The 26,818-nt window shown below is 42.7% G+C and overlaps 1 protein-coding gene across 1 annotated transcript; it reads right to left on the bottom strand.

Moving 5' to 3' along the window:
* Window positions 1-19,108: 19,108 nt before the first annotated feature.
* CLEC3A (C-type lectin domain family 3 member A) lies at window positions 19,109-26,341 on the bottom strand. Its single transcript, XM_065899561.1, has 3 exons — window positions 26,227-26,341; window positions 21,261-21,344; window positions 19,109-19,500 (listed from the first exon to the last, which is right to left on the bottom strand). The coding sequence occupies exons 1-3, from the start codon at window positions 26,339-26,341 to the stop codon at window positions 19,109-19,111; spliced, it is 591 nt and encodes a 196-aa protein (XP_065755633.1).
* Between the last annotated feature and the right edge of the window lie 477 nt (window positions 26,342-26,818).

Raw genomic sequence — 26,818 nt, 5'->3', positions numbered from 1 at the left:
CAGACGCTCTGTGATTTGAGAATTTAAAATGGGAGAAGCTGGACTTCCCTGGTGGTCCAGTAGTTAAGACTCTGCGCTTCCACTGCAGGGGCATGGGTTCAACCCCTGGTCAGGGAAATTCCACATGCTGCAGGGTTCTGGCACAAAAAAAAAAAAAAAGCTGCCCAATTCTTAAGTGTAGATCCACTGAGAAAGAAGAGGGGGTGGGACCTGATTTGAAGGAGCTGGATGCTCGAACCAGTCCAGCTCCAGGGTGTTACTGGTAGGTGGTACTGAATGAGGATTGAAAGAATTGAGCACCACAAAGTGCAAACCAGGGTGTGCTCGGAGAGGCTTAGGCTGATGGGTCACACTACCCTCCCCAGAGGAGCCCCTGTGGGATCTGCCCCACCTGCTCAGTCTCCTTGTCAGTGGCAGCGGGTAACCCCCTCCACCTGCCTGTCTCTGCACACATCTTGCCCAGAGCAACCTCACTGGCCAAGAGGAAAGAACTCACATCCCCATTTCTCCCTGTGCCTGGGGTTGTATCAGTTTTGCGAATCACTTTCTATTCCAGAACTGAAGCTAAAAAGATTCTTTTTCCTGTTAAATGAGTGGAGTTCAGAGATCTCAGCCTGTGTGGTCACACACGTGCCATCTAGAATGCCACCTTTCCTCCTCCTGAGACCCAGCAGGGAAGAAAAGGAAGAGCCTCAGACAAAGACGAACAATCCAGACAGCGAATAGGGGACCCTCGCAGAGGGGGAAGAGGGCTAGGCAGCTCTGACAGCTGTAGGCTTCTCTCTGAGGCGTTTCCAACACCAACTGGAACAATTCAACTCAACTCTGACACTAAGTACCCAGAATTCACGCAGATCTCGTAACTTATGGGCTCAGTTCCACAAGACTGTGCCCACTTCAGACACCAGCCGTGAATGGGGTGCCCAAGCTACTCCCACTTCTTCCCAACCAGCTACACGTTTGAGGTTTCCCTTGGTCCCCTCTCAAGTTCAATATTTGCTAGAAGGACTCACACAGAACTCTGAAAAACATTTTGCTTCCTACGGTTAAATTATAGTTAGGGCTTCCCTGGTGGCGCAGTGGTTGAGGGTCCGCCTGCCGACGCCTGAGACGCGGGTTCGTGTCCCGGTCTGGGAGGATCCCACATGCCACGGAGCGGCTAGGCCCGTGAGCCATGGCCGCTGAGCCTGAGCGTCCGGAGCCTGTGCTCCGCAACGGGAGAGGCCACAACAGTGAGAGGCCCGCGTACCGCACACACACACACAAAAAATTATAGTTAGACAAGGAAGCTATTAGACTGATGTGCTTTATCTTAGCGATCCAAAATCTAAGCCTGCAAACGCCTCAAGAGAACGAAATCTACATGCTAAGGACAACCAATCAAAAACAGCCAACTAGGCTTTAAGCTATAGCCAATCACACTTGCTTTACTTTGCTTCTGCCTTTTCTCTGTAAAAGTCTCTCCCCAGCTCCCAACCACTTCTGATTTGGTGCTGCCCAATTCAAATTGATTTTTGCTCAAACTCTTAAAATTTTTAATATGCCCCAGCTTAGTTCTGGTGTCAAGAGAGGGAACCAAAGGCAACCCCAGACAGCCCCCAAGAGCGCTGAGCAACCAGGGAAGGTACCTGCTGAGTCCCTGGAGCGGCTGTTTTCTCGCTGCCTCTGGAGGTGCTGGGCAAGTCCTCTTGGTCCTGGATCCTGGACCCGTAGCTCTTGCCTCATGAGCTTGCCGACCATCTGAGCATTTCTTTTTCTGGCCTGGATCTGGAAACCTGCTGGAGGCTGACTGGGTCCAGAAATTGGATTGGGTCTGGGGCCAGACTGGGTCCCATTTAGAAACTGGAGTGGGTCTGATTTAAACTGGAGTGGAGCTAGTGTGAGCCCTCACGTGAATAAAAATTTGTTTTAAGGCTGAACTAGTAGGTTAACCACACCAAAGATAATCTTGAATTACAGTGGCCTCAATGGAGTCACTTAACCATCTTAGATAAGCTTATCCATTCATGAGGTGCCCTAGAGAGGGTGTTCTCAAGCAGGCATGCATTATAAAGGGCAGAGGGATAATAACTTTACCTCCTTTACAGCTTCTGGTGACCAGGATGAGACCCCTTGGGACAGTCTACTCGCTTCAGAGCCAGCAGACAGCATCCTGGGAAAACTGGCAGAAGCCAGCAAAGGGTGACAATTGTTACCGAAGTTGGCTCTTGCAGATCTATCTCCGTGGTGCCTGGTCGAGAGAGGAAGGTAAAATTTCACACTGTTCCTTCCTTTCCAAATTCAGATTGGCAGGAAAAACATTGGTTATCGTTCCTTTCTTTCCCAGGACAGCTACTGCCTTCTTGTTTGTCTCATTTTGTGTCCTGAGAACTTGGCTTGGCAACCATCTGGTTGGGGGTCCCCCAGATATAGCCAGACAGAAGTCTGGGTTGCACCCCATTTGTGGCTGGGGTCCTACTGACTGTTGCCCCCTCTCAGGGGGATTGTCTAAGTCTCTCTTCCTTTTGGCTGTCTTTGGGAGTGACTCTGGATCTTGGGAGGGCAGTATCTTTTGCACCCTCTTTGGGGACATGTCTTATATCTAAGCGGTTATTCAGTATTGCCAGGAGTATTTACTGTTGTCCTGGCTGAAACCTGACAACATATTTGAAAAGATTTTTTTTAAAGTATCTCTGTGGTTACATAGTGGTGGAAAACTTTTCCTTTCTTTCCTTCTAGGTTCTTTGGCTGGTCTAGTAATTAAATTGATGTAAGATGGGTTAACAGGAGAAAAACAATTTTTGTACACAGGAAGTCCCATAAAAATATGAGACTCCCTGGCAGTCAGGTAGTCGAGGCTTACATACCTAGCTAAGGAGAAGGGGTTAGGGGTCTGGGGCTTCAAAGGGGAGGAAGACATTTCACAAGAAGATGAGAAGAACAAATGTTTGGTAAACAAATGTTTGCCTTGCCATGCAGAAAAGTCTTTTTTTTTTTTTTTAACAGAGAACAGGAGTATTTATTATTTATTTATTTTAAAATTTATTTATTTTTATTTTTGGCTCTGTTGGGTCTTTGTTTCTGTGCAAGGGCTTTCTTTAGTTGTGGCAGGCGGAGGCCACTCTTCATCGGGCCTCTCACTATCGTGGCCTCTCTTGTTGTAGAGCACAGGCTCCAGACGCACAGGCTCAGTAGTTGTGGCTCACGGGCCTAGTTGCTCCATGGCCTGTGGGATCTTCTCAGACCAGGGCTCGAACCCGTGTCCCCTGCATTAGCAGGCAGACTCTCAACCACTGCGCCACCAGGGAAGCCCCAGATAAGTCTTGCTGGTATAAAAAGTTATCTTTGGCAACAGCTCTCTTTCTGGTACAGACCCCCTATCTAAATTCTTTTAGGCAGTTGAGAGGGAGGGAAAAAGCTCTTTTGGGGTCTGCTGGGCTCTAATCCGTCTTAGCTCAAAATAACCCACACGCCGAAGTGGCACATTCTGGGGTAGTGTATTCTGCTCCCCTTTGTCAGAAGTTGGCCAAATTGGAAGCTGATATTCCGACTCATAGAAACTTATTTAAGGCCTTCTCTCCTAAACTAAAGTGAAACTATGACCTAGAGAGAAAGAAAAACATTCTGAAGCCTTTGTGGAAGGATTTATTAAAACATTCCAAAGACAAACAGCTCTAAGTCTAGAATGTAGGAATCTTTTGATTTCCATCTTAGCGGAAGATCTACTTCCTGATAAGAAAAGCAAATTGAGGGTAATGTAGTTGAATGGCTGGGTCAGCATCTTGTCATGGTATCATTCAGGTTGCAGCCCAGTTCTCCGAGGAATTAAAAACAACTGTACTTGTCATACAAATTGAGTTTTTACAAGAACAAAAGTATGGCACTAGAAACAAATTCAAAGCCCACCTGTTACTTTACCAATACCAAAACCTTCCCTGTTCATCTCAGAAGTCTTGCAGGTATTAAAAGATACCTATTTAAAAAACAAAAGCCCTTCTTGGGGAAACTTACATCCTTTCTCTGTTTCTCTAAGATGTAAATGTTCCCCCAGAATTAAGGCAAGGGGCCAGGTCTTTGTGTCTCATCATCAGTGTAGACTGCCCCGGGACAGGGCATAAACTTGAGTGAAACAGTTCCCTTTAGTCAAGGGCAATTCCTCAGGAGGGCTTCATCTGTGAGCAGCTGTGAGCAACAATTCCAGCAGCTGGGATGAGTACCTACATCCCAGAAGGGCATCTGTTTGCACCACCACACCTACTACAAGGCTGTTATCACTCGTCCTAGGTCATGCAGATAGTAAATGGCAAAGGGTGACATAGGAGCCCTGCCAGCCTCACTCCATCCTGTTAACTGGAGTGGAGACTTCTTTTTTCCCCACATATATTAAAATGTACTAATATTATTTTGATTTCATAATCAATCCAGTTAACATATAGTTTGGACATTAGAATGTAAGTAGATTTATTTTATAAAAAGCAATTTAACTCAAAATTAAAATATTATTTGAGATTGTTTTCTCACAGTGTTTAATACATCATGTTAACTAAGAATCCTACAGTGGTCTGAGAATCCTAACATGGTCTGAACTGATCTGAATACTTTTTAATACTTGAAGACTTCGAGGACTTTTTAAAAAAAAAAAAATTCCAACCTGATAGAGGCAGGGCCTTGTCCTCACTAAGCTCATAATTAAATTCTAGCTAAAAGGCGTGTGGGGATTCCTCCTGCTGTTTTTTTTTTCTTAATTTTATTTATTTTTTTATTTTGGGCTGTGTTGGGTCCTTGTTGCTGCACGCCAGCTTTCTCTAGTTGCAGCAAGCAGGGGCTACTCTTCGTTGAGGTGCACAGGCTTCTCATTGCAGTGGCTTCTCTTGTTGCGGAGCGTGCTCTAGGCACGCGGGCTTCAGTAGTTGTGGCACACGGGCTTCAGTAGTTGTAGCTCGCGAGCTCTAGAGCGCAGGCTCAGTAGTTGTGGTGCATGGGCTTAGTTGCTCCGCGGCATGTGAGATCTTCCTGGACCAGGGCTTGAATCCGTGTCTCCTGCATTAGCAGGTAGATTCTTAACCACTGCCCCACCAGGGGAGTCCCTAAAGCTTCCCTGTCTTAGCTCTGCTTAATGAGAAGGGTGGATTCTGTCTGGTTACCTGGGCTTACAGGGGTAGAGTCTTTCTGATGACCCTCCCTGGCGCCTCAGCTTACCTCACTGCCAGGAGAAACATCTCTAAACTCTTTTCACCAGCAGTTGAGCTGTAAAGTGCAAAGGATCTTCTGAGCAGTTTAGTAAGAACTTCCCTAGATTGTCAACATGGCTAGTGTACAAATCTTATACTCTGAGAGCTTCGAGCTGCTTTTTAGGGCACAGCTGAGTCTCCAAAATCAATGCAATTTAACTATTTGCACATGCATTGCCAGATGTCCATAATGGCTTGACAAACATCTGGTATGGCTACAAAGTTTGGATTTAGAGTCTAAACAGATTGAAGTAGAGGATTCTAAAGTGGCACTCACGAGGCCCTGACAGTGTGTACCAAGTGGCTGTGTATGTGCATACATGTGTTTTATGGGAGAAGGGCTCACACTTCCTTGTTGGGCTTTGTAAACCCCACAAAATACAGGAGCACTGGTTTAGAAAACAATAACAACAAAACCAAGACTCTCTTTTTTTTCCTATTTTGTTACTCAGATGTCCACTACTTGATTTTTCCTGATTTTGCTAAAAGTTGGTCCTGGGTTGATACTTAATATGAGCCCAGGGACTGTGGTGTGTCATGTGGGTGACAGAGTGGAAAATCTTGACCCATCATAACAGCGTGCATCTGGCAACTGGGCCGCACCTTCGTGGCCCAACTCAGTTCTTCTCCGCTCATCTGACAGCTGGGCATCACGCTGAGAGCTTTTGCCCTGTTTTAAAATATCTATTTGTGTTTTAAACCATCCTATAAATATTTCTATAATGTATTATACCAGGCTATGTGCAAGGTCTATAGGGTATATAAAAAATGACTTATCTGTAATCTCAATAGGCTCCAGTCCCTCTGAGACTTAAATTAAAGGCAGCGGATGGGAATTCCGCGGTGGTCCAGTTGTTAGGACGCGGCACTTTCACTGCCGTGAGCTCGGTTTTGACCCCTGGTGGGGGAACTAAGATCCCACAAGCTATGCCGTGTGGCCCCCCCAAAAATAATAAGAATAAAAATAAATAAATAAATAAAGGCAGCGGAAGTGAACACTTACTGGGCACTTTCTTTGTGTCAGGCTATTAAAAACATATCATCCTTTTTACCTCTCAGCACTCTGAGGTTGCTATTGTCCATTCCCTCAGGTGACTTTTTTTGTTTTTAGTAAAACCAGAAAACTGAAGCTCAGAGACTTTGAGGAACTTCTCCTTGGTCCCATAGAAAACAAGTGGTAAAGTATATTTAATAAAGTCCATCGGGCCTTCCCTGGTGGCGCAGTGGTTGAGAGTCCGCCTGCCGATGCAGGGGACACAGGTTCGTGCCCCGGTCTGGGAAGATCCCACATGCCGCAGAGCGGCTGGGCCCGTGAGCCATGGCCGCTGGGCCTGTGCGTCCGGAGCCTGTGCTCTGCAACGGTCTGCAATGGGAGAGGCCACAGCAGTGAGAGGCCTGCGTACCGCAAAAAAATATAAATAAATAAAGTCCACTGGTGCACTTGTTCTTGTTTATACTGTAGGACCCTTCCTCAGTCCTTTCTTAAGGAATTCTCTGAATGGTGAAGGAAGACCCTTGAAATTCCTTTTAACTTTAAGCCTGGGAGAGGGGGACTGTTCATATCTAGGGGAATAAATATCAAAGGAGGATGAGGGAGAGAAGAGAGGGCTGAAGAGGCTCTCTGCTCCCTCCCCCAAGCCCATGCCATTGACTTGGAAAAGAAAGGTCAAGGGCAGAATTTTGAGAGTTGAAAGATCTGGGAAGAATACTCTAGTCAGATTTCCTTCTTTTCTCTAGGAAGGAAAATGAAGCTGGGAGAAAGGGACTGACAATCAGTGCCACTCGGGTAATTTAATAATCAACATATCCCCTCCCCATTATCTTTTCAGCCTGCCCTCATATATTGACACATGTCCAAAGCATCTTTATGCCCATGCTGCCTCTTTAGTCCTAGACTTCCAAGCCTACCACTCTATGACTGCACAATTATTTGCTGTGTAATAAGCACACACACTATGTTTGTGGGAAGAAAATGACTACCTTCTGCATAGGTTTCCACTTATTGGATTATCTTAGGGGTACCCCAAAGGTTCACGGTCTGGATTGGGAGCCCTCAGAATAGGACTGCCCCAAAACTCAGTGCCAGGAAGCAAACTGGTGCTAAGTAAACCTTTCCTTTGTGCCGCACACATTGTGCTTGACATACCCACACATCTCATTCCATCTAAACTTCCGACAGTACTCCTTTGAGCTTGGTACAAGTATACCCAGTGTTTACAGATATCTGAAACTTAGTATCTGAGGAGTTAAGAAATTTGCTTCATTTCACCTGGCCATTAGTCATTGGTAGAGCCCCTTAGGTGAACTCAGGTTGACTAATTCCTCCTCTTTTCCCTTACATTAGGCTACTTTCCAGTGTTTGTCATAGCGGGTGAGCACACAGGATTTGGGATCTGAGAATCTGGCTACAGGGGAGCTGAGAATTATCTCCAGGGGCCTGACTAATACTTTGGTCCCCTTGGAGACTCCAGCAGATGCCTAGGGTAGAGTATGTGTGGGGGCGGGGGTGGAGGTCATCGTCTTTACAGTTGGGAAGATGGGCTCACAGTGGGATGACACAAGCAAAGAAGAATAAGAATAACTGGCATCCATTGGATACTTAAGGACATCTGCTAAGGCACCTATGGACAGTGTCTTATTCAATTTTCACAATAACCCAGAGGTGCAGGTACTATTATAATTCCCACCTACAGATGAGAGAACGAGCCTTGCAGAAGTTAACTTGCCCCAGTAAACTCAGGCGAGTTTGATAGTTAACTAGGAAGTAAGGAACCTTGATTGGTACCTAGGTCTGTCTGACCTCAGAGCCTTAATAGTTTACTGCACTGCATCTCATATCAAGAGTGATTATTCTTTCTGTGCCACCAACTTAACAACTACTACACCACAGAAATCTTTTATTTCTGGGCAGTTCAGCCAAGTAAGTTTTATCCCCTAATGACACAGCTCTTTTGCTTAGAGAGCTGCCAACCTGATATAACTTCCCTCTCTAGTTGCTGGTGGTTATTCATTCATTCAGGGCTGCTGTTAATTTTAATGAGTTGTTTGACCTTTGACCCCTATAACATTCATCAGATGAAAAGGAGGTTTCTTAACATGGAAAATCACCAACAAATACCAAAAGCTCTAGTCCAACCAAGCCAGACATGCTTGAATAAATCTCCACAGAGCTCAGGAAATGTCTGCTTGTGCCCTTGCCATTTGTACAGAGACATTTAACTCCAACACAATCTTTACTATCATTAGGTATTGCTAACACACCAATCTTAACCAGACCATCAGCTTTAATTTTTCTGCTGGAAAGAGAGCAACTTAAGCCTTTCACATAATCTACATTACTGGTACTACAGATCTCACCCCATCACACACACACCACACACCACACACACACTCATACTTCCTCAGCAAAAAGAGACTTTTAAGACGCTAAAACGATAAAAACACTTAATGCTCTAAAATACAGAAAGGAAACAGAAACCTTCCACAGTGGGTGGGGTAGGGGTGGGGGGTAAGAGTAGGCTACAAAGACAGCAGGAAGAATGTAAATTAAGCATAAAAGAGGATTTCCCCTCTGTGAAGTTGGAGAGATGTTGTTTGCCAAGAACGTCCTTTTCTGAAGATGCCTGTGAATAGGATTAGTTTCTTATTTGATAATTTTTGGATTTGGGGAAAGAATCTCTTGAATTTTTAAGTTTTCCTTCTGTAATTTTTTATTTTTTCCTTTGGCCACAGTGCACAGCTTGTGAGATCTTAGTTCCCCAACCAGGGATTGAACCTTGGCCCTCAGCAGTGAGAGAGTGGAGTCCTAACCACTGGACTGCCAGAGGAGTCCCCCATAACTTCTTGACTTACATCTCTTGACTGAGCTCTTATTCTTCTGTTGTGAACAGATTGCTAGGAAAAAGTAACTTAGTGGAAAATATTTAAAAGAAGTGAAAGGAGGAAAGTGTATGTTGCTTCTGGTCAGAATTTCCCTACAAAATTTGTCGTGAGTTGCTTTCTGCTCCACTCTTCCAGGACTGAGTCTCCACTGTCATAACCCACTCCCTACATTGGAACTTGGGCTGAAGGCTGGTTTTTGGGTACCGGATCCACGTTACTGGCAAATGAAAAAGTTCTTAACACTTTGTTTCTACTTCACAGGACTATTTTTCTCTTTCTCTTTGCCCCACCCCCTTCCTTTGGATTGGTGGACACACTCTGCTAAAAGTTTTTGTTTTTCCTACAAAGTAAGCTGCAACTTAAATCAATGGAAACCTCAGTTACTGAAATATTAAGCTTTCAAGTGAGTCAGTAGGGGTAATTGTAGCATGTGTTTGACAAGCACCAAAGTATCAAAATTAAATTGGTCCATTGAAGTCCACTTACATATATAAAACTTTTTCTCAATTTAAAAGTAATAGACGGGCTTCCCTGGTGGCGCAGTGGTTAAGAATCCACCTGCCAGTGCAGGGGATGCGAGTTTGAGCCCTGGTCCGGGAAGACCCCACATGCCGCAGAGCAACTAAGCCTGTGCCCTACAACTACTGAACCTGCACTCTAGAGCCCGAGTGCCACAACTACTGAGCCCGCCTGCCACAACTACTGAAGCCCACATGCCTAGAGCCTGTGCTCCATACAAGAGAAGCCACTGCAATGAGAAGCCTGCGCATCGCAACGAATAGTAGCCCCCACTCACCACAACTAGAGAAAGCCCACGTGCAGCAACAAAGGCCCAAAGCAGCCAAAAAAAAAAAAAAGTAGTAGATGCTCATTTTATTTTTTAATTTTTAATTAAAAAATCTTTTATTGAGGTATAGTTGATTTACAACATTGTGTTAGTTTCAGGTGTACAGCATAGTGTTTCAGCTTTATATATATTCTTTTTCAGATTCTTTTCCCTTATAGGTTATTACAAAATATTGAGTATAGCTCCCTGTGCTATATAGTAGGTCCTTGTTGGTTATTTATCTTACATATAGTAGTGTATGTATATTAATCCCAAACTCCTAATTTATCCCTCCCCTCCTTTTCCCTTTGGTAACCATAAGTTTGTTTTGTATGGCTGTGGGTCTATTAATAGATGCTGCTTTTAGAAAGCATGCAAAATAACTAAAACAAAGAAGAAAGTAAAATTCACACATAAAATCCTGTCACCCAGCAGTAACAGCTATTAGCAATTTAATGTATTCCCTTTCAATCATGTGTTTTTGGTAATGGCTGCATGTCTAAAAATCTAGACTAGGGCCTGATCTGTTGTAAATTTAATAAATATTTGTGTTATGTGGACAAAATGATTTGTGCGGAGTCTGTTGTGTTTTTGATTTCTGTGAAAGTTCTGTCAGTTACAGCTATAAACAACATTAATCTGTTGTAAGTTACTCCTGCTTGATCTCCTTGTGTGTTTGACCTTGAAAGCCTGCTCTCTGGACTTATCTACATAAATCTGAGAGTACATGTTAATAGTACTAATAGATTAATTAGATAATATAGCCACATGTTAATACTAATTTTAATCTGTGGCATGCCACCAGAGGGGAGTGGCAGCATGCATTGTTAGGAAGAGCACTGGCCCTGGAGTCATCCAGATAAGGATTTTAATTCTGGCTCTGCAACTTCCAACCTTTGTAGCCTTAACAAATTACTTCATCTCTTGAGCCTTAATTTCCTCATTGCTAAAATGACATAGTGGGAAATTCCCTAGCAGTCCAGTGGTTAGGACTCAGTGCTTTCACTGACATTGGCCCTGGGTTCAGTCCCTGGTCAGGGAATTAAGATCCTGCAAGCTGCTCAGTGCAGCCAAAAAATGAAATGAAATAAAATAAAACAAAATAAAATATTTGAGTTATCACACAGTGGGACTCAAAGAATTTAAAACAAAAATCATGGCTTGTCATGCCATATAAGTTTTTAAAAAATATTTATTTATTTGTTATTTATTTGGCTGCCTCAGGTCTTAGTTGCGGGCATGGGCTCAGTAGTTCCTGCGTGCAGGCTTAGTTGCCCGGTGGCATGTCGGATCTTAGTTCCCAGACCAGGGATCGAACCTGCGTCCCCTGCATTAGAAGGTGGATTCTTAACCACTGGACCACCAGGGAAGTCCCTGCCATATAAGGTTTTATTAGTGAAAAAGCCATACTGTTATAAGGTTAAATAGTACCCTGGCATTTTCCCCCCAAATGATATCATGCTAAAAGACAACAAATATTAAAATTGAGTGTTCACTCTTCAAAGGGGAACCCTAGGGCTGATTTTGGTTGCTTATTCTGGCTAAATCTACACCCTGGAAAAAACTTCTGTCATTTTAATCTTCATCTCATTGTTCTCTGAATACTCAGGAAATTTCTTTTCTCAGAGCCACCTGATATTTGAGTTTTGAGCACTTGCTTCTAAAAAGATGAGGGCCCTTCTCTCCCTAGTTCTTGGAACTCAGTTTGCAGCTGATGATAATTTTCATTTTCTAAGCATCTCCTATGAGCAACAGACTGTGCAATGCCTTTCTGCCTGCAGTGTCTCATGAAATGATCACAAGAACTTTAATTAAGTGGGAATATTATTCCATTTTCTAGATGTTATGAAATATTATCTGCATTTTACAGATGAGGAAACTGAGTCAGTTTGTGGGTTGCTTGCTCCCTGTTGTAAACCTGGTTTGATAATTAGCTTTGCCATTACAAGGCAAGGAGAAACGGCAGTCTTGTCCATCAGTTGTCAGTAGATTCCTGTGGTCAGTTGGTGTTGGGGGTCGAGAAGCTAAGGCAGGGAGCAGTCAGTTTTCCCAGACCCTTCCTCAGCTTGGTGCCCAGAGAAGGCGGAAGCCAGACCGCTGCCCCTTTCTCTCCAGGAAGCTGAGCAGGTGCTCCTGGAAGACGCCAAGCCGGATGAAAAAGTGGCCTGGCGGTTGCGCCAGCAGCCCTCCCTGTTATGGAAGCCCACTCCCAGTGGCGGGAGGAAGCGGACCCTTCGGAAGTCTAGAGCAATCTGCTGCGGGTGCGCGTGCGTCCTGCCTTGTCAGCTTCAGCACCCGGCCCGAGTGGACAGCGACGAGCGCTGCAGCCAGTCCCATCCTCCCGGCGCCCCGACTGGGTACCGGGTACTGCCGGTGGGCGCTTCGCCGCAGCCCGTACACGGCCACCTTGACCACCACCTGAAGCAGCACGGCTAGTAGCGTGCCCAGGAGCCCAGCACCTTCTTCCCCAGGACTTTCCCGGGCTGTCTCCGCGTATCCTTAGCTGCAGCCACTCCCCAGCGCAGGGCCCCATCCCTCCCTCAGTCCTCCACACACACACACACACACACACACACACACACACACGCACGCACCTCTCCCAAGTCTCCTAGGGATGTCAGCGGGGAGGCAACCCAAGCACATAAAAAGTTCCAGAAGAGGGTGCTGATAAGTATACCCCTTCATCAGGCTAAGGGCTCTAGTCACCCTCCGAGTCTGTCCTTCTGATGTCACTTCTTGAAACTTTCTAAAACTCCTTCGTTGTAACACCTACTTTATTTTATTTATTTTTATTTTTTTGGCTGCATGTGGTCTTCATACCTGCGCCTGGGCTTTCTCTAGTTGTGGCAAGCGGGGGCTACTTTTCGTCGCGGTGCGTGGGCTTCTCATTGCAGTGGCTTCTCTTGTTGAGGAGCACTGGCTCTAGGCACGCGGCCTTCAGTAGTTGTGGCACGCAGGCTCAGTAGCTGTGGTGCACGGGCTCTAGAGCGCAGGCTCAGTAGTTGTGGCGCACAAGCTTAGTTGCTCCGTGACATGTGGGATCTTCCCGGACCGGGGCTCGAACCTGTGTCCCCTGCATCGGCAGGCGGACTCTCAACCACTGCGCCACCAGGGAAGCCCCATCCTGGTTTTTTAAGGTAACTTTTAATTTAATGCTGATCTCTATTCGCAGTTTTTAGCGCAGCTTGAATTTGTGTAACCCAAATGCATATACCAAATGTCATAATAACATTACCTGCTACCTGTGAGGCTTCTTCCAGGCACCTCTCTTACCTCCACAGTCCCATTCTTTGTCTTAGCTTAATTGAATAATTAATATTTCTGAAATCAACTATTACCAAAAAAGAAAAATTAACTCTTTATTTTTTTAATTAATTAATTAATTTTTATTTATTTGTTTATTTTGACTGTATCAGGGTCTTAGTTGCGGGCTCCAGAGCGCATGGGCTCTGTAGTTTGGGCACGCAGGCTCTGTAGTTGAGGTGCGCGGGGCTGAGTTGCCCCGCGGCATGTGGCATCCTAGTTCCCCAACCAGGGATCGAACCCTCATCCCCTGCATTGGAAGGCAGACTCTTAACCTCTGGACTACCAGAGAAGTCCCCTAACTCTATTTTTAATCCTAACAATTTTCTAAGGTAAATACGATGAATCCCTTCACATTATTGTTTTACTTTTATTGTGTATTTACATATTGGGAAGGTATTCAGCAAAGTAAAATGACTTCTTCCAGGTCACAGAGCATGGATGCTGGTATACAAACGCAGGACCAACTGACTCCAAAGTTAGTGGCATTACAGGGCATGCTGCCTCTTCAGTTTGCACGATCTATTTGGAAAGTAATTTCACACCACGATGCAAAGTGGCTAAAGTTATTCCTACCCTTTTATTTAATAATTCCACTTCTGGAATTTTTTTTTCTTCTTTTTGCCACTCATGTGGTATGTGGAGATCTTAGCCCCCCGACCAGGGATCCAACCCGAGTCCTCTGCAGTAGAAGCATGGAGTCTTAAACACTGGACTGCCAGGGAATTCCCTGGAACTCAATAGGGGAGAAAAACCTACAGTCAAAAAGAAAGAAAATTGCCACAAAATGTTCATTACAGCATTATTTACAGGAGAAAAATGAAAAGCAAAATTTCCATTTATTTATATAAAGACTAAATATTTATATTTAGATGTTTAAGTAAAATTCCATTTTTAAATGTATTAAAAATTGCAGTCATATATGTGCTCAATTAATAACACATTCGAATATTATGGAACCGTAGAAAGTACATTATGGAAAAGCTAGGAAAATGGTTAAGTAAAATAAAGCAGGATATAACATTGCCTAATGATGTAACCTCTACAGCTTTGCATGGATGGTGGTAAAATTAGACGCTGCTGGATACATGTGCTTAATAAATATTAACTGGATAAATGAGTGAAAACGACCAAGATGCAGGATAATTTCTAAATGTTTTTACTTACTCTGCAAATTTTTCTATCGTGAGATGTTTTGGTTATTTTACGGAACAAAACTCTTCTTTTTTAAAGATGTCATATCCAGAGTGTTTGCTTGCTCAGAAATTGTATTTTCAAATTTCAGCTCACAGTTCTGTGGATGATCTGTCATTTCTACTGATAGATGAGGAAGTGGGGGCCCAAAAATTTATTCTTGCCTAAAATCACACATGTAGCATGTGTGGAGTCTAGGTCTTCTGACTCCAAGTCCCTTGACCTTAAATGACCTTGAACTGGTCAAGATACAGCCTCTGCATTGGGAGACAGGAAATTGAATTCCAGTCCCTGCCCTGTCCCCAGCTTGCTGGGAGATTTGGGGTAAGTCATTTCTCTCAGGGTCTCTCTTGGACTTTTGCCCTGATGATTCCTAGGTCACTTTCTTTTCCATTCTCTCTTTCACTGTATTAAAAGAGTTGTTCACTCTGTCTGGCATCACTGTCTCTAGTCACTCCATCTTTCATCTCCTTTTTTTATTTTATTCTTTTGTCATTTTAATTGTGTCATTTGTTATGCCATTTTGTCATGTCAGTCTTTTGACATTTTGTCATATTTTCTGAAATGATTTTGTTTTTTCTTTGTTTATTGTATGTTTGCCTATCTAGATATAAGCTCGGTGAGGTCATAACCTAGACTATCCTGGCTGATACACAAACTCCAACTAGCTCAAATTCTCATAGAATTTACAGAAATAAAAACCAGGGCCTTAAGAATGATAAACTCAGTATTATGTGAAAACACACACACACACACACATACACATTTCCTCCCTTTCTCTCTCTTTTTCTCTCTCTCCCTCTCCCCCTTTTCCCTTCCTGCCCTTTCATTGCTCATCACTGCTTCGATTTGTTATAATTCATTCTGCACGTTGCATCCAACTGGAAGGGAAGTATTCTATCAGAGCCCTAAATTCACTTTGTCCCAATTTAGTGTCTCCAGCAAAAAAAAAAAAAAAAGTTTCATTACTCCCAGTGTCCATTGGCAACCACTGGAAAAGATTCTGATTGGGTTTGCCTGGGCTCTGTATGTCTCCCTGAACCAGTAGAAGTGTCAGCTATGCTTGTTTGAGTGTGTGCACAATTTGTTTTAATTAGTGTATATTCAATTTGGTGTTTATTTCCAGGAATTTATTTAAATCCGTGCCCATTTTGTGGGTTTCAGTTTAGGTTAAACTAGATAGTAATAATCTGTAAATTCACAGCTTTCATATGTAATTAGAGCTACTGGTATTTTCTTCTCAGACTCCAGTGGAGAGTCTTGCTCTCCTCCTGTGGACTAGGTTGTAATATCCTGGAGTGCAGATACCATAACTTACTTCCCTTCTGTCCTTCCATATTACCTAGCATGATGCTTTATACTTAGTAGGCGCCCTTTGAATCTCTTACAGCAGATTAAATTAGTTACTTAAGTAGCTAAAATTGGTGGGCTTCTTCATTCGTTAGATGTGCTTTATTTGGTGACGATGATGGAAGTTCTCACTAATGTAAGAACAGGAAAAAGTTTCTATCTTAATTTTAATTTCAGAAATGTTATTCAGCATTGTTAGAGAAGAGAAAGGACCCATTGAACCTTGAGATATGTTCTCCTTAGAATCCCTAATTTGAATCTCAACTATTATTTCCTTTAACTAATTGATTTTTACTTTGTACCTCATTTAACAATATGGATGGAAGCATCTGTGATGGGTAGAGAAATTGCTCTTAGTATTGTTCTTCACACAGATGAATTGTAGATCCTACCCTTGACTTGAGTTAAAGGGAAACAAAACTGCTGGAATCGGCAGAGACTGTCTCTGGGCAAGTAGCTACAGCTTTAGACACTTGCTCTCAGACTGTGGCGTGTGGTCCAGCCCTGTTGGCTTGCACTAGATGCTTTTAGAAATGAAGAATCTGGGGGGCTTCCCTGGTGACGAGCCACAGCTACTGAAACCTGTGCGCCACATCTACTAAAGCCCGCACACCGCAACAAAGAGTAGCCCCGCTCGCCGCAACTAGAGAAAGCCCGCGCACAGCAACGAAGACCCAACGCAGCCATAAATAAATAAATAAATTATATATATATATATATATATATATATTAAACAAAAAAAAAGGAAATGAAGAATCTGGGGCCTCAGTCCAGATCTATCGGGTCTGCAAATTGATAAGGTTCCCATGTGATTTTTAAGCACAAGAATGCTTGAGAAACACTTCTTTAGAGATTACAATCAGCTTTCTGGTAAATCTTGTAGGGACTTGACTACTTTAAATATAACTGCAGGAAGCCGAGGGTTTATACTAGGGATGACAATTATGTAGTATAAATGTTGGTGTTCTCCTATCATGAACTTGTGAGACATTGCTAATTGCTCATGGCACTCTTTCTACCAAGTTTCAGAATTCGTTATGTTATAGTCCAGGCAGCTTCCAAGGAGTGGGTGTGGCTTCTGGTTGATATGTTGGCTAAGTAATAACGTCAAGGTCATGAGTCTGACCCTGGGCAAACCAGATAATCTCTTAATCTACTCCTTCCAATCTTGCTCTGTCTCCCATCCATCTGCCCCTTGGTAACTCATCTTGATTTGCCCTCACTAACTAACCTTTCTCTGTTCCTTTGAATTAAGCTTCTCTGGAGCTTTCTGGTTGGGGCATTTGGGGGAACATGACCTTATCTATCACCATCTCCTAGGTACCAAACTCTGACACTGACTTGTGTGAACCGGAGTTGTCCTTATTTAACCCTTTTGAAGCAGATTCAGACTGAATGCCCCATCAAGGTCAGGTGTTGGCCCAAACTGTTACCCCACATGAGGGAACAGGGAGATGGATTAGAGTCCACTTCCATTGCCTGTTTGAACAGACTTGACCTTGTCACAGCTCCTTCTGAGTTGCTAAGGATGTAGAATCTGAGTCAACTTTTGGCTTCTGGTCACAACTTCACTAATCCTGGGGGTGATTTAGAGCAAATTACCACACCTCTCTTCTTCAGTTTGTTCTTCTGTGAAATGAAATAATTCTAGAGCCTAAATCCCTGGATTTTTCCAAAGATAAATGAGAATTATGTAAAATTGAGCACAGTGTCTAGAATATGCTACTCATACTATCTATGAATCTCATTATTGTCATTATCTTTAAGGAGACTGTGGTTCTGTTGGCGTAGGAAGTTGGCCAGCGTCAGCCAAAACTAATTGCAGATACAAATTTTGTTTTTAAGTCTCCTCCTCTCCCTGGACTTTTTTTTTTGACTGCGCTGTGCCGCTTCTGGGGTCTTAGTTCCCTGACCAGGGATGGAACCCAGGCTCCAGCAGTGAAGGTGCTGAATCCTAACCACTGGACCACCAGGGAATTTCATGGTCTTTACTTATTTATTGTCGAGTAAAACTATCCTTGTAGTACATCTAAATCACCGGTTTGATTAAATCCAGGGTATTTCCCCCTGAATTTTGCCAAGTCTGATATAAACCAACATAGTTTAAATAACTGTAATCAACACCCACATACATCCACTTCGATCAGAATTCAGGCTTTATTATTGTGCAATGTAAAGAACTAAAACTTAATTCCAAGCATACGTAATTAAAGTTGGTAGAGAAGGATTTTGCTCCCAAAACACAATCAGCATTTAAAGAAAAAAAAAAGACATTTATTTGAAAAACAACATACTTAGAATTGTTTGCTCCTAAGAAGCCCATTTCCCCCAAGTCTTAACTTCGTAATTTCATATTAAGCAATGACGTTACTTTACACAATCTAGTGAAACAATTTAGTGGGAAGAGCAGAATAATAAAAAATAACATAGACATGTGACTCCAAAATAATATTATTTAAATCCAGCTTTCAACCTCCAAATATAGATTGCTCATAATAGACTTAAATATATGATTGTTAAATATATATAAGTATGTAAAATATGTTAAAAAAAAGGAAACTAACATGTCATATCCACCCTTGATTTCATAAAGTCAGGTAGAGATGTTAATGCAGGGAAAAAGTAGACTTTTTAAAATTTTCTTTTTCTATACAATCTGCTACTCTGTTCTGTCTTAGGGTTACCAATACTGCCTTAATATTTCCTTCCAGATCTTTACTTGGAACTTCCAAAAAAAAAAAAAAAGATGTGTATATGGCTGTAGGGCTGGGGGGAGTAGGATGGGTTTGAAGAAAATGGAATTAAATCAGAACCTCTCTGAGACGTTCATGTTTTGATGTGACAGAGAAGATACTAGTCCTGCCAGGGGATGCTGCAACTCAAAGAAAGGATGATGGACTAATAAGATACTATCATTAGGATGGAACAGATTGAACATCAGACTGAAAAGTTTTTGGATTATGTAGCACCTCATCAATCAAATATATCCTAAACTTTTAAGAGAAAATCTTCCAGGTCGTCTAAGCTTGCTTTTCTGGCTGTTGTATTTTTAACACTAACCTGGTCGATACAAGTAGGAGGGACCAAGAGTGAGAAAGGTCTGATAGCCCATTTTGCAGAAGCCCCTTTAACAGTGTGTACATGGCTAGATCATTATTTTCTGCTCCCCCATACCCCAGGGAGGGCAAAATCACAATACAATGTGGTAGCAAAACTGGCTGACTCTTGTATTCCTGTGAACACAGAGTCCCATGAGGGAGGACAATTTTGACTTATTCTTGGGATCCGTCAGCCTATAAATCATGACCGATCTTGCTTGGAAGACACATTCAAGAAGGGTCTATTAGGGGATGGTGAACTCACATATGTACCTCTTGCTGCTACGACAGACCTCGTCACTCCATTTGCCCTGGGCTGACTGTGAGAAGAGGACACAGTTTTCCCGCTTGCCACCGTTAGGCTGTGCATGGTCCCAGTTGAGGAAGGAGATGGCAACTCCGTTGATATCGACAAACTTGCCTTCTGTGACCATGTCGTTGATGCCCAGCCAAAAGTCATTGACCCCCGGCAGGCTCCTTTTACCATAGTCTCGGATGGCATTGATTTCATCGGAGCTTCTGGGGACAACCAGCGTCCCTCCCTTGGAAATGCAGTCTTCGTTGGCTTCATGGAAGTGCTTCAAGCCTTCCAAAGCAAGGTAGCACTTCTTGTGAAATTTTGTGCCTCGGAGACAGACTGTAAAGATGTGAAATTTGACATATTAAGATGCTTTTGTAGTATAATAATCCAGGACTGGATCTGGCCAATAGCATTAAATAGTTGTGGAATGAATGATGTGCAGTGACAATGGTGAGTTAGCATGTACTAAAGACTTTGTATGAGTCAGACACTGTGCCAAGTACTTTACATAAATGAACTCATGTCATAATCACAGCCATCCCATGAAGTGAGTTTTCATTATGCCCATCTTTACATATCAGGATAGCGAAGCTTGAAGAAGTTGTTACTTATTAACAACTTAGCCTATAAAAAGGTGACTTACCCGTCACATAAGATCACAACTACGGAAACCCAGGTCTGCCTCACCCTTAAACCCTGGCCTTTAGCCTCCTGCTGCTTGGATATATACATGTTCGCTAGTTTGTGTAGCTCCATTATGTGCTGAATTTCCTTGGAACTTTTGGAACTGGTTGGTGTGCCACAATTATTAAAAAACAAACAAAAACAAAAGTCTGAGTTTGCGTGTGGAGCGATAGGGCTTTTCTTATGCAGATAACTGAGCCCTGGTAATATTGTTTGTCTTACCCAGGATAAAACAAATAGAAAGATGGTTTCGAGGCGTAACGTTGGAGAGTCAGGCTCCAGGGCTGTAGTGCCTGGACTTAGGTGTCAGTTCTGACATTTACTAGCTGTGTAAGCTTTGGAAAAATTATTTAATTTCTCTGTGCCTCGGTTTCCTCATCTGTAAAATGAGGATAATCATAGCAGCATCATCTGATAAATTGTTGGAGGATTAATGTGTTAATGTTTATAAAGTATTATTATAGTCCCCAACTGTGGTTAGAGGGTTAACAAAACTCTCCCCTTCTGCAAACGCATTTGGCCGTCCTTTAACTTTCTAATTCTGTTCCCCTGGGAACCTGATAAAGGGCCCTGTCACCAGTGTTACTACGCAACGTTGCTTATGGTAAAAATGACTCAGGATCAGTAACATACAGCTGGCGGGGGAGTTATAAATACTTGATGGAAAAGCTGTAACTTCAGTCCTCCTTGAAGGTAGTAAGTCTTATAATTGGGCAGTTCTCTTGTGAGACCCTCAAAGCTCTGCTTTTGGAGTTGCTATGAGAGTATTCATTCCTGAGGATGTGAACCTTACAAGCCAGGGATGTTCCTGAACTTACCTAGTGTGGCTCTCATTTCCTTGCCCTGGGAGCCAGCAGAGTAGCTCCTGGACAGCAGTGGGTACAGCTGCATAGGCTGCCAGGAGCGCTACTCCATGAAAAAGGAACACTGGATGCTGCCCTCTGCTGGCAAGCTGTGGCTCTAACCACTGGTCTTCTCTGCATGTGTTGCCCTACTTGTCGGGAGTGAGTCCTCTGATCCTGTGTTTAAGTTCAACCTCGGCGATCTCCCAATGGGCACTTAGTAAACATCTAAATAATGCTGATTATTTTAGCTAGCTAATACTTCTTCAGTTTTCTTTCATTGCCCATTAAAGAAGAATTATGGACGGACTTTTAAAATGTATTATTGAAATGCCTGGTTTTATTTCTATACCACCCATTTACAGTAGTAGGGAGTGGAAAATCAAGCTAATTTCCCCAAACAGTCATCTCCCCAGCTTTTAGATCCTTTCTCCTGGACACGTCTCTGGCTTGTCAATGTCTCTTTTAAAAAAATGTCGCTTACAACTCAACACGTACTCTCTATATGGTTTGAGTTGCTGACAAATCAGTTTCTTTTCCTATCTCGTTTGAGATGAGATGGGATCTCACCTGTCTGCAGGGCTTGCATTTCCTTCAGGGCATTGACTTCTCTCCAGAGCTTTTCCACTTGAGTCTTCAGGTCTCCATCCTTTTCTGAGGATATTTTAGGGTAGGGCGGGATAGGAGGAATGAAAAGCATATGATTAAAATAAGATACAAATAAAACAAAATAAAATAAAGCTTTGGAATCCAGAATCTAAGGCGAGGGTGATTTTGATGAAACTGAGCCCAGTGTATGTGGAAAATGATGCATGAAAATAAGTTAGCCAGGAAGATGTATAAGGGCTTGGTGGGAGTAATAATATTAGAAGGTCCTTCTGGGGGATGGGGCGCCTGTCTTTTGCTCCAGCCCCACCCTGTGGGACTCGCCCTCTATCACCGGACTTCAGACTTGTTGATTTCAGATGCATCCTAGAGCAATCTGTCTCATCTCAGGATGCTTCTTTTGTGTTCCTTCTGCCTGGAACACTCTTGCCCAGCTCTTGTCCATCTCCTTATCAAGCTTAAAGTTCTCCTCTTCTTTTTTTTTTTTTTAACATGTTTATTGGAGTGTAATTGCTTTACATTGTTGTGTTAGTTTCTGCTCTATAACAAAGTGAATCAGCTATACATATACGTATATCCCCATATCCCCTCCCTCTTGAGCTTCCCTCCCACCCTCCCTATCCCACCCCTCTAGGTGGCCACAAAGCACCGAGCTGATATCCCTGTGCTATGCGAGCTGATCTCCCTGTGCTATGCGGCTGCTTCCCACTAGCTGTCTATTTTACGTTTGGTAGTGTATATATGTCCATGCCACTCTCTCACTTCGTCCCATCTCACCCTTCCCCCTCCCCTTGTCCTCAAGTCCATTCTCTATGTCTGCATCTTCATTCCTGTCCTGCCTCTTCCTCTTCTGAGAAGACTTTCTGATCATCCTCTCTACATTAGTATCCCTCTGGCTGATCTCTTTCCTTGAGCCTTTATTTTTCTTCCGCACAATTTCTGCAATCTATAATCGTCTTCCTTTACTTACTTAATGTCATCTCTCTGGTTGTCCGTGGTATTCCCGATGTTTAACAGGATGCTTGGCACATAATCAGTCTCATAATGTTTGCTGAGTGAATGGACACTTTATGGCATACAAAATACTTCTGTGTTATTTTCATTTACTCTTCAAAAATTGTTATGAGTGGAGGAAAATGGATTCCCATTGAAGGCTGAGAATGAACTCAGCAAGCTAAATTGGCAGATAAGTGGTAGAACTCACACTCAGACTTAATTGGGTCCCCAAGTCCCCTGTCCCCAGTATCCCTACTCAGCTGATGTTCCAGGTATAGTGGCTCCTAGCAGGGTTCAGTGATTTTCATGGAGAAGCAGGGAAAGGCAGTGATAAAAAGCCCTCTAAAAATGCTTCTGCATTAGGGATTAGCAATTTACTTAGTCTTGAATGGCCCTTGATGAGGTTAGTCTTCGTGGCGGTCCTTTACCAACCTTGGGTGTAAGTAAGTAGTACAAAATGAGCAGCCTTAACTAAATTAAAAAATCCAGACCTGATGGGGACTGTCTTAGAAACTGACAGCTTGTGAGCTCTTCAAAGGCAGGAATTATAATAAATCCTAATAAATATTAAAAGCCACCATATACTGTGCACCGGGAGGTTGATTCTTTCAGTATTACTATGAGACGGACGCTATCATTTCACAAAAGGAGAAAGAGAGGCACAGAAATCTGAATTAACCTGTCAAAGGTCACCCAGCTAGTAAGGTGCAGAGTTGGGATTTGAATCTCTCTGACTTCAAGTCTGTTCTCTTCCCACCCCTCCCGTCCGCTTCTGCACAGTGACCACCTTTACCTGGTTGTCCCTAGTACATGGCCTCGAATAGCTAAGATGCTTGAAGCTTGGTATGGTTGTTCCTAGCTGCCTTTTCGTGGGTATACCACATAGGGAATTTCAGGACAGGACCAAATCCAAATGTGCTGATTCACTTTACCCTCCCACCCCTTTTCTTTTTTTGGCCACACCGCACCGCAAGCAGGATCTTAGTTCCGTGACCAGGGATCGAGCCTGTGCCCCCCGCAGTGGAAGTGGGGAGTCTTAACCACTGGACCGCCAGGAAAGTTCCTCATTTTCCCCTTAAACGTATGCTTTGCAAGCCAGGTGTTTCCACATTTGGGCTAGGAAATGCCTCTGGGGTATCCAGGAATGGACATCAATTCTCAAAGCGTCCAGTAGCTCAGCTGAGAAGGACAGTAACTCAAGGGTTTCCTCAACGGGACCATAGAATCCAGAATAAATATAAGGGTACCTTCAGGATGCAAAGCCATCGCCTGTTGGAGGCCAGACTTGCAAAGACTGCTGAAGTTTTCTCCCAAGTTACAAGTTGTAAACCATACAAATGTCACCCCCAGTCCCTCTTGGCTTCCTGCTCCATGCTATTTAAATAAAGGGCCTCCATAGGGAAGCTGTAAACATTGTAATTAACATGAAGACACATGAATTAATATTAGGCTCTTGGGAGATCACTATGGAAGTCATTATCCAGGTGGCTTGGCTTCTGCTTCTGTCCTTTGTGAGAAATGTGGATGTGTTTTGTTGACAATGAATACAGGGAACAACTATTTCACAATCAAAAAATTTATTTTTGATTCATGACTACAACATAATTTGCATTGCTCCACCTAATTTGTTGAGATCTATGAAGCAAATAGCAGGGAAAACTTGGTTTTGGAGCTAAATCACTCAACTGCCATTTCGAGTTTTTAAAAAAGGCTCCCTTTCATTTCATTATTGTTGTTCTCCAAAAGCAGGTACAGTGTAGGAATGCAAAAATAATTCCTGGAATAAATGACCAGTAAACGTATGAAAAATACCTCAACTTTGTTAACCATCAAAGAGATGCAAATTGAAAGAAGGTTTTTGGGTTTTGTTAGGCTGGCACAGCTTAACCTGATGATAGGATATCAGGTTGTCAAGGTGTGAATGGGTGCTCTTATATGCTGAAGATGAGAGCATGGGTTCATGCTACCATTTTGAGAGACAGTGTAATTAACCTACAATTTTACTTCTAGAAGTGTATCATCACAATATTCTAGCATGGGGATCAATATCTGTTTACAAAGTAGTTCACTGAGGCATTGGATCATAAAGGGATGGATTTGATGAACACAAAAGTTCACCAAGAGAGAACAGATTAAATAAGTCATGACCCATCCATAAGGGAATATTATGCAGCTGTTAAAAGGGCTGAGGTATGCCTTATATTTAAGGTTATCCAAGATTTAACAGATAAAGTCAATTAATTTGTCTGCCAAGTACTTTGGATGGCCAACTCTTATTTTGTCAAAAGTATCAATTTTTAATTGGACGTTAAAGAAAACTCTGGGGATACTATATCCTAACAGTTAATAGGGGGTAATTCTGTGGAAAGGATTGAGAGAGAGAAAATGGCTTTCGCTTTTGATTTCATAAACTTTCGTATTCTTTCCAGGTACTTAAAATATCTTAAAAATGTATGGGGGAAAGAAATGTTTAGCAAGTTTAGGCTAATGGTTTCACTTACTGTAGAATATACTTTCTCGGATCTCAAAGCAAAAATGAGCAAAACTGCTTTGGGAGGATGATATTTAAAATGTGGACCCGTCTGTTAATAAACAGACAAAAGCATGTGTGCATGCTTGTGTGTGTGTCTTGGAGGGTAGGGCATAATAACCTGAACTATAACTGAGAAACACCCACACAGCACGCACACACACACTCACATATTCAGACACCTCCCTGCATCCTTACTGGGTGGTCACCACTTTGCTAAGTCCTTCTTTATGGTAAACAAATGCTGGCAACAAAAGTATTCCACATCTTCTCTCCCTCCTTTTCCTGTCTTCATCACTCATGAGAAATATTTTAATCTATCATTAAAAGGAATAACAGAGGAGTGTAATATTTTGTAAGGAAAAAAGATTCCACTTAAGAAACTTTGCATCAGACCTAAAGTGTATAAATAAATATTCCTGGAAAAGGGCACTGTGTAATCTTAAAAACACGGTGCAAGGTAAGCTCCCTTTTACCCGCCAGCCATTCGTGTTGTGTTAAATCAAGACTTTAATGTTATTTGTATCTTTAGTGTGTTTTGTTACTAATGAAGTGAAATTGATAAGGAAATAGTGTCCTAATATCTACCTTGAAATATCCTGATATGAAAATGACTCAGGATGAGATAAAACATCACCCCACACTTTTCTTGATGCTTTTCCTTTTGATTTGGTTTTAGCATATTGCAAATACATTGCCATCATCATTGTTCCTTGCAGGATTTTTTTTTTTTAATCTCTTAACCTAATTCAAGCCACCCCAAATTTGGGTTTGCTTGGAGATTGTTTTGCATTAAAATGTCTTCAAATGCTACATGACGTTGTTTGTTGAAATATTTTTAAGTGAAAGAGTTTCAACTTCTCTATGACGTTAAAATCTTAAAAATATAGTATAGACTGTCCTTATATTGCCAGGGATATGAAAATATACCTACATGATAACTAATGATGAAATGGAAGTCACGTTACCAATAGCGTTATCCTCTAGTGAGCATTTAATAAGATTATAGTTATCTTGCAGGTATATGTGAACACCATACAATATCTACGAGTGAAATGGTATACCCTGTTAATCAGTCTCTTCTGCTTGATCCCTCATTCCAAATACCTGATGTCGTATCCAGGTTATCACCCTCCAAAGAACATTCTCATGCCTAAGCTCACCTGACAAAGGATATACAGTACAGAATACAATACAGTACAGCCTACCACTTGATTCCTTTAAATATCAAACTGTCCCAGAAAATTAAGAGGTCAGTCAGTCCCCTGAAAATGCCATATGCACCTAAAGCCACGGTACGGTCACCAGAGCTAGTGTCCTTGAAGAATCTGGAAATGAGCATTGTCCAGCTCCTCCCCGCCCTGAGCTAGCCTAGAGTTTTGCAGGACGGAGAAACCCCGTTACCTTTCACTCGGCGTTTGCTGTGCTTCCTGGCTTTGAACTTGGACGTGTGGCTGGTGGTCTGGTCCAGGAGTAAGGTGATAAGCAGGATGTAAATTACAAGTCCAGTCTTTGCCATGGCTCTCAGGCAAGTCTGACAGCCACTGTGCCAGCTCCTCTGAAGTACAAGGGGGCAGGTAGACTTCCTAGCCACATCTTGCCCTGAAGTGCCTGGGGCCACCTTTATAAAAGCACGCTGTGCGGGTTGGCTGGAATCCCGCTGACGGAACGTTGGAATGTCTCTGCTGGCTGCAGCATAAGGTGGCCCCTGTTCTCGTGTCTTCTTTAGGCTTTAAAAAAACTTTCCTCCTAGGAAAATTTTTCCTACTTGACTTGCCTTTTCAGAGCATATCAGAGTTTATTAAGGGACTAAGGGTTTCATTTTTGTCTTTTTTTTCTTTTCTTTGTTTCTTTTTTTTAAATTTAAAGTCCAGGAAGCATGGGGTCTGTCTGTGAAGACCCCAATATTTAAGTCTTTGGTTTGGCGGTCTGAAGTTCACTTAATGTTCTGGGAAATGTATTCAATGACACACACACACAAATCTAGGAAAGTTAT

The sequence above is a fragment of the Phocoena phocoena genome, chromosome 20 (assembly GCF_963924675.1).
Source record: "Phocoena phocoena chromosome 20, mPhoPho1.1, whole genome shotgun sequence".
Classification (NCBI taxonomy): domain Eukaryota; kingdom Metazoa; phylum Chordata; class Mammalia; order Artiodactyla; family Phocoenidae; genus Phocoena; species Phocoena phocoena.
Note: the sequence above shows the minus strand (reverse complement) of the source record. Positions and strands in the feature narration are given on the sequence as shown.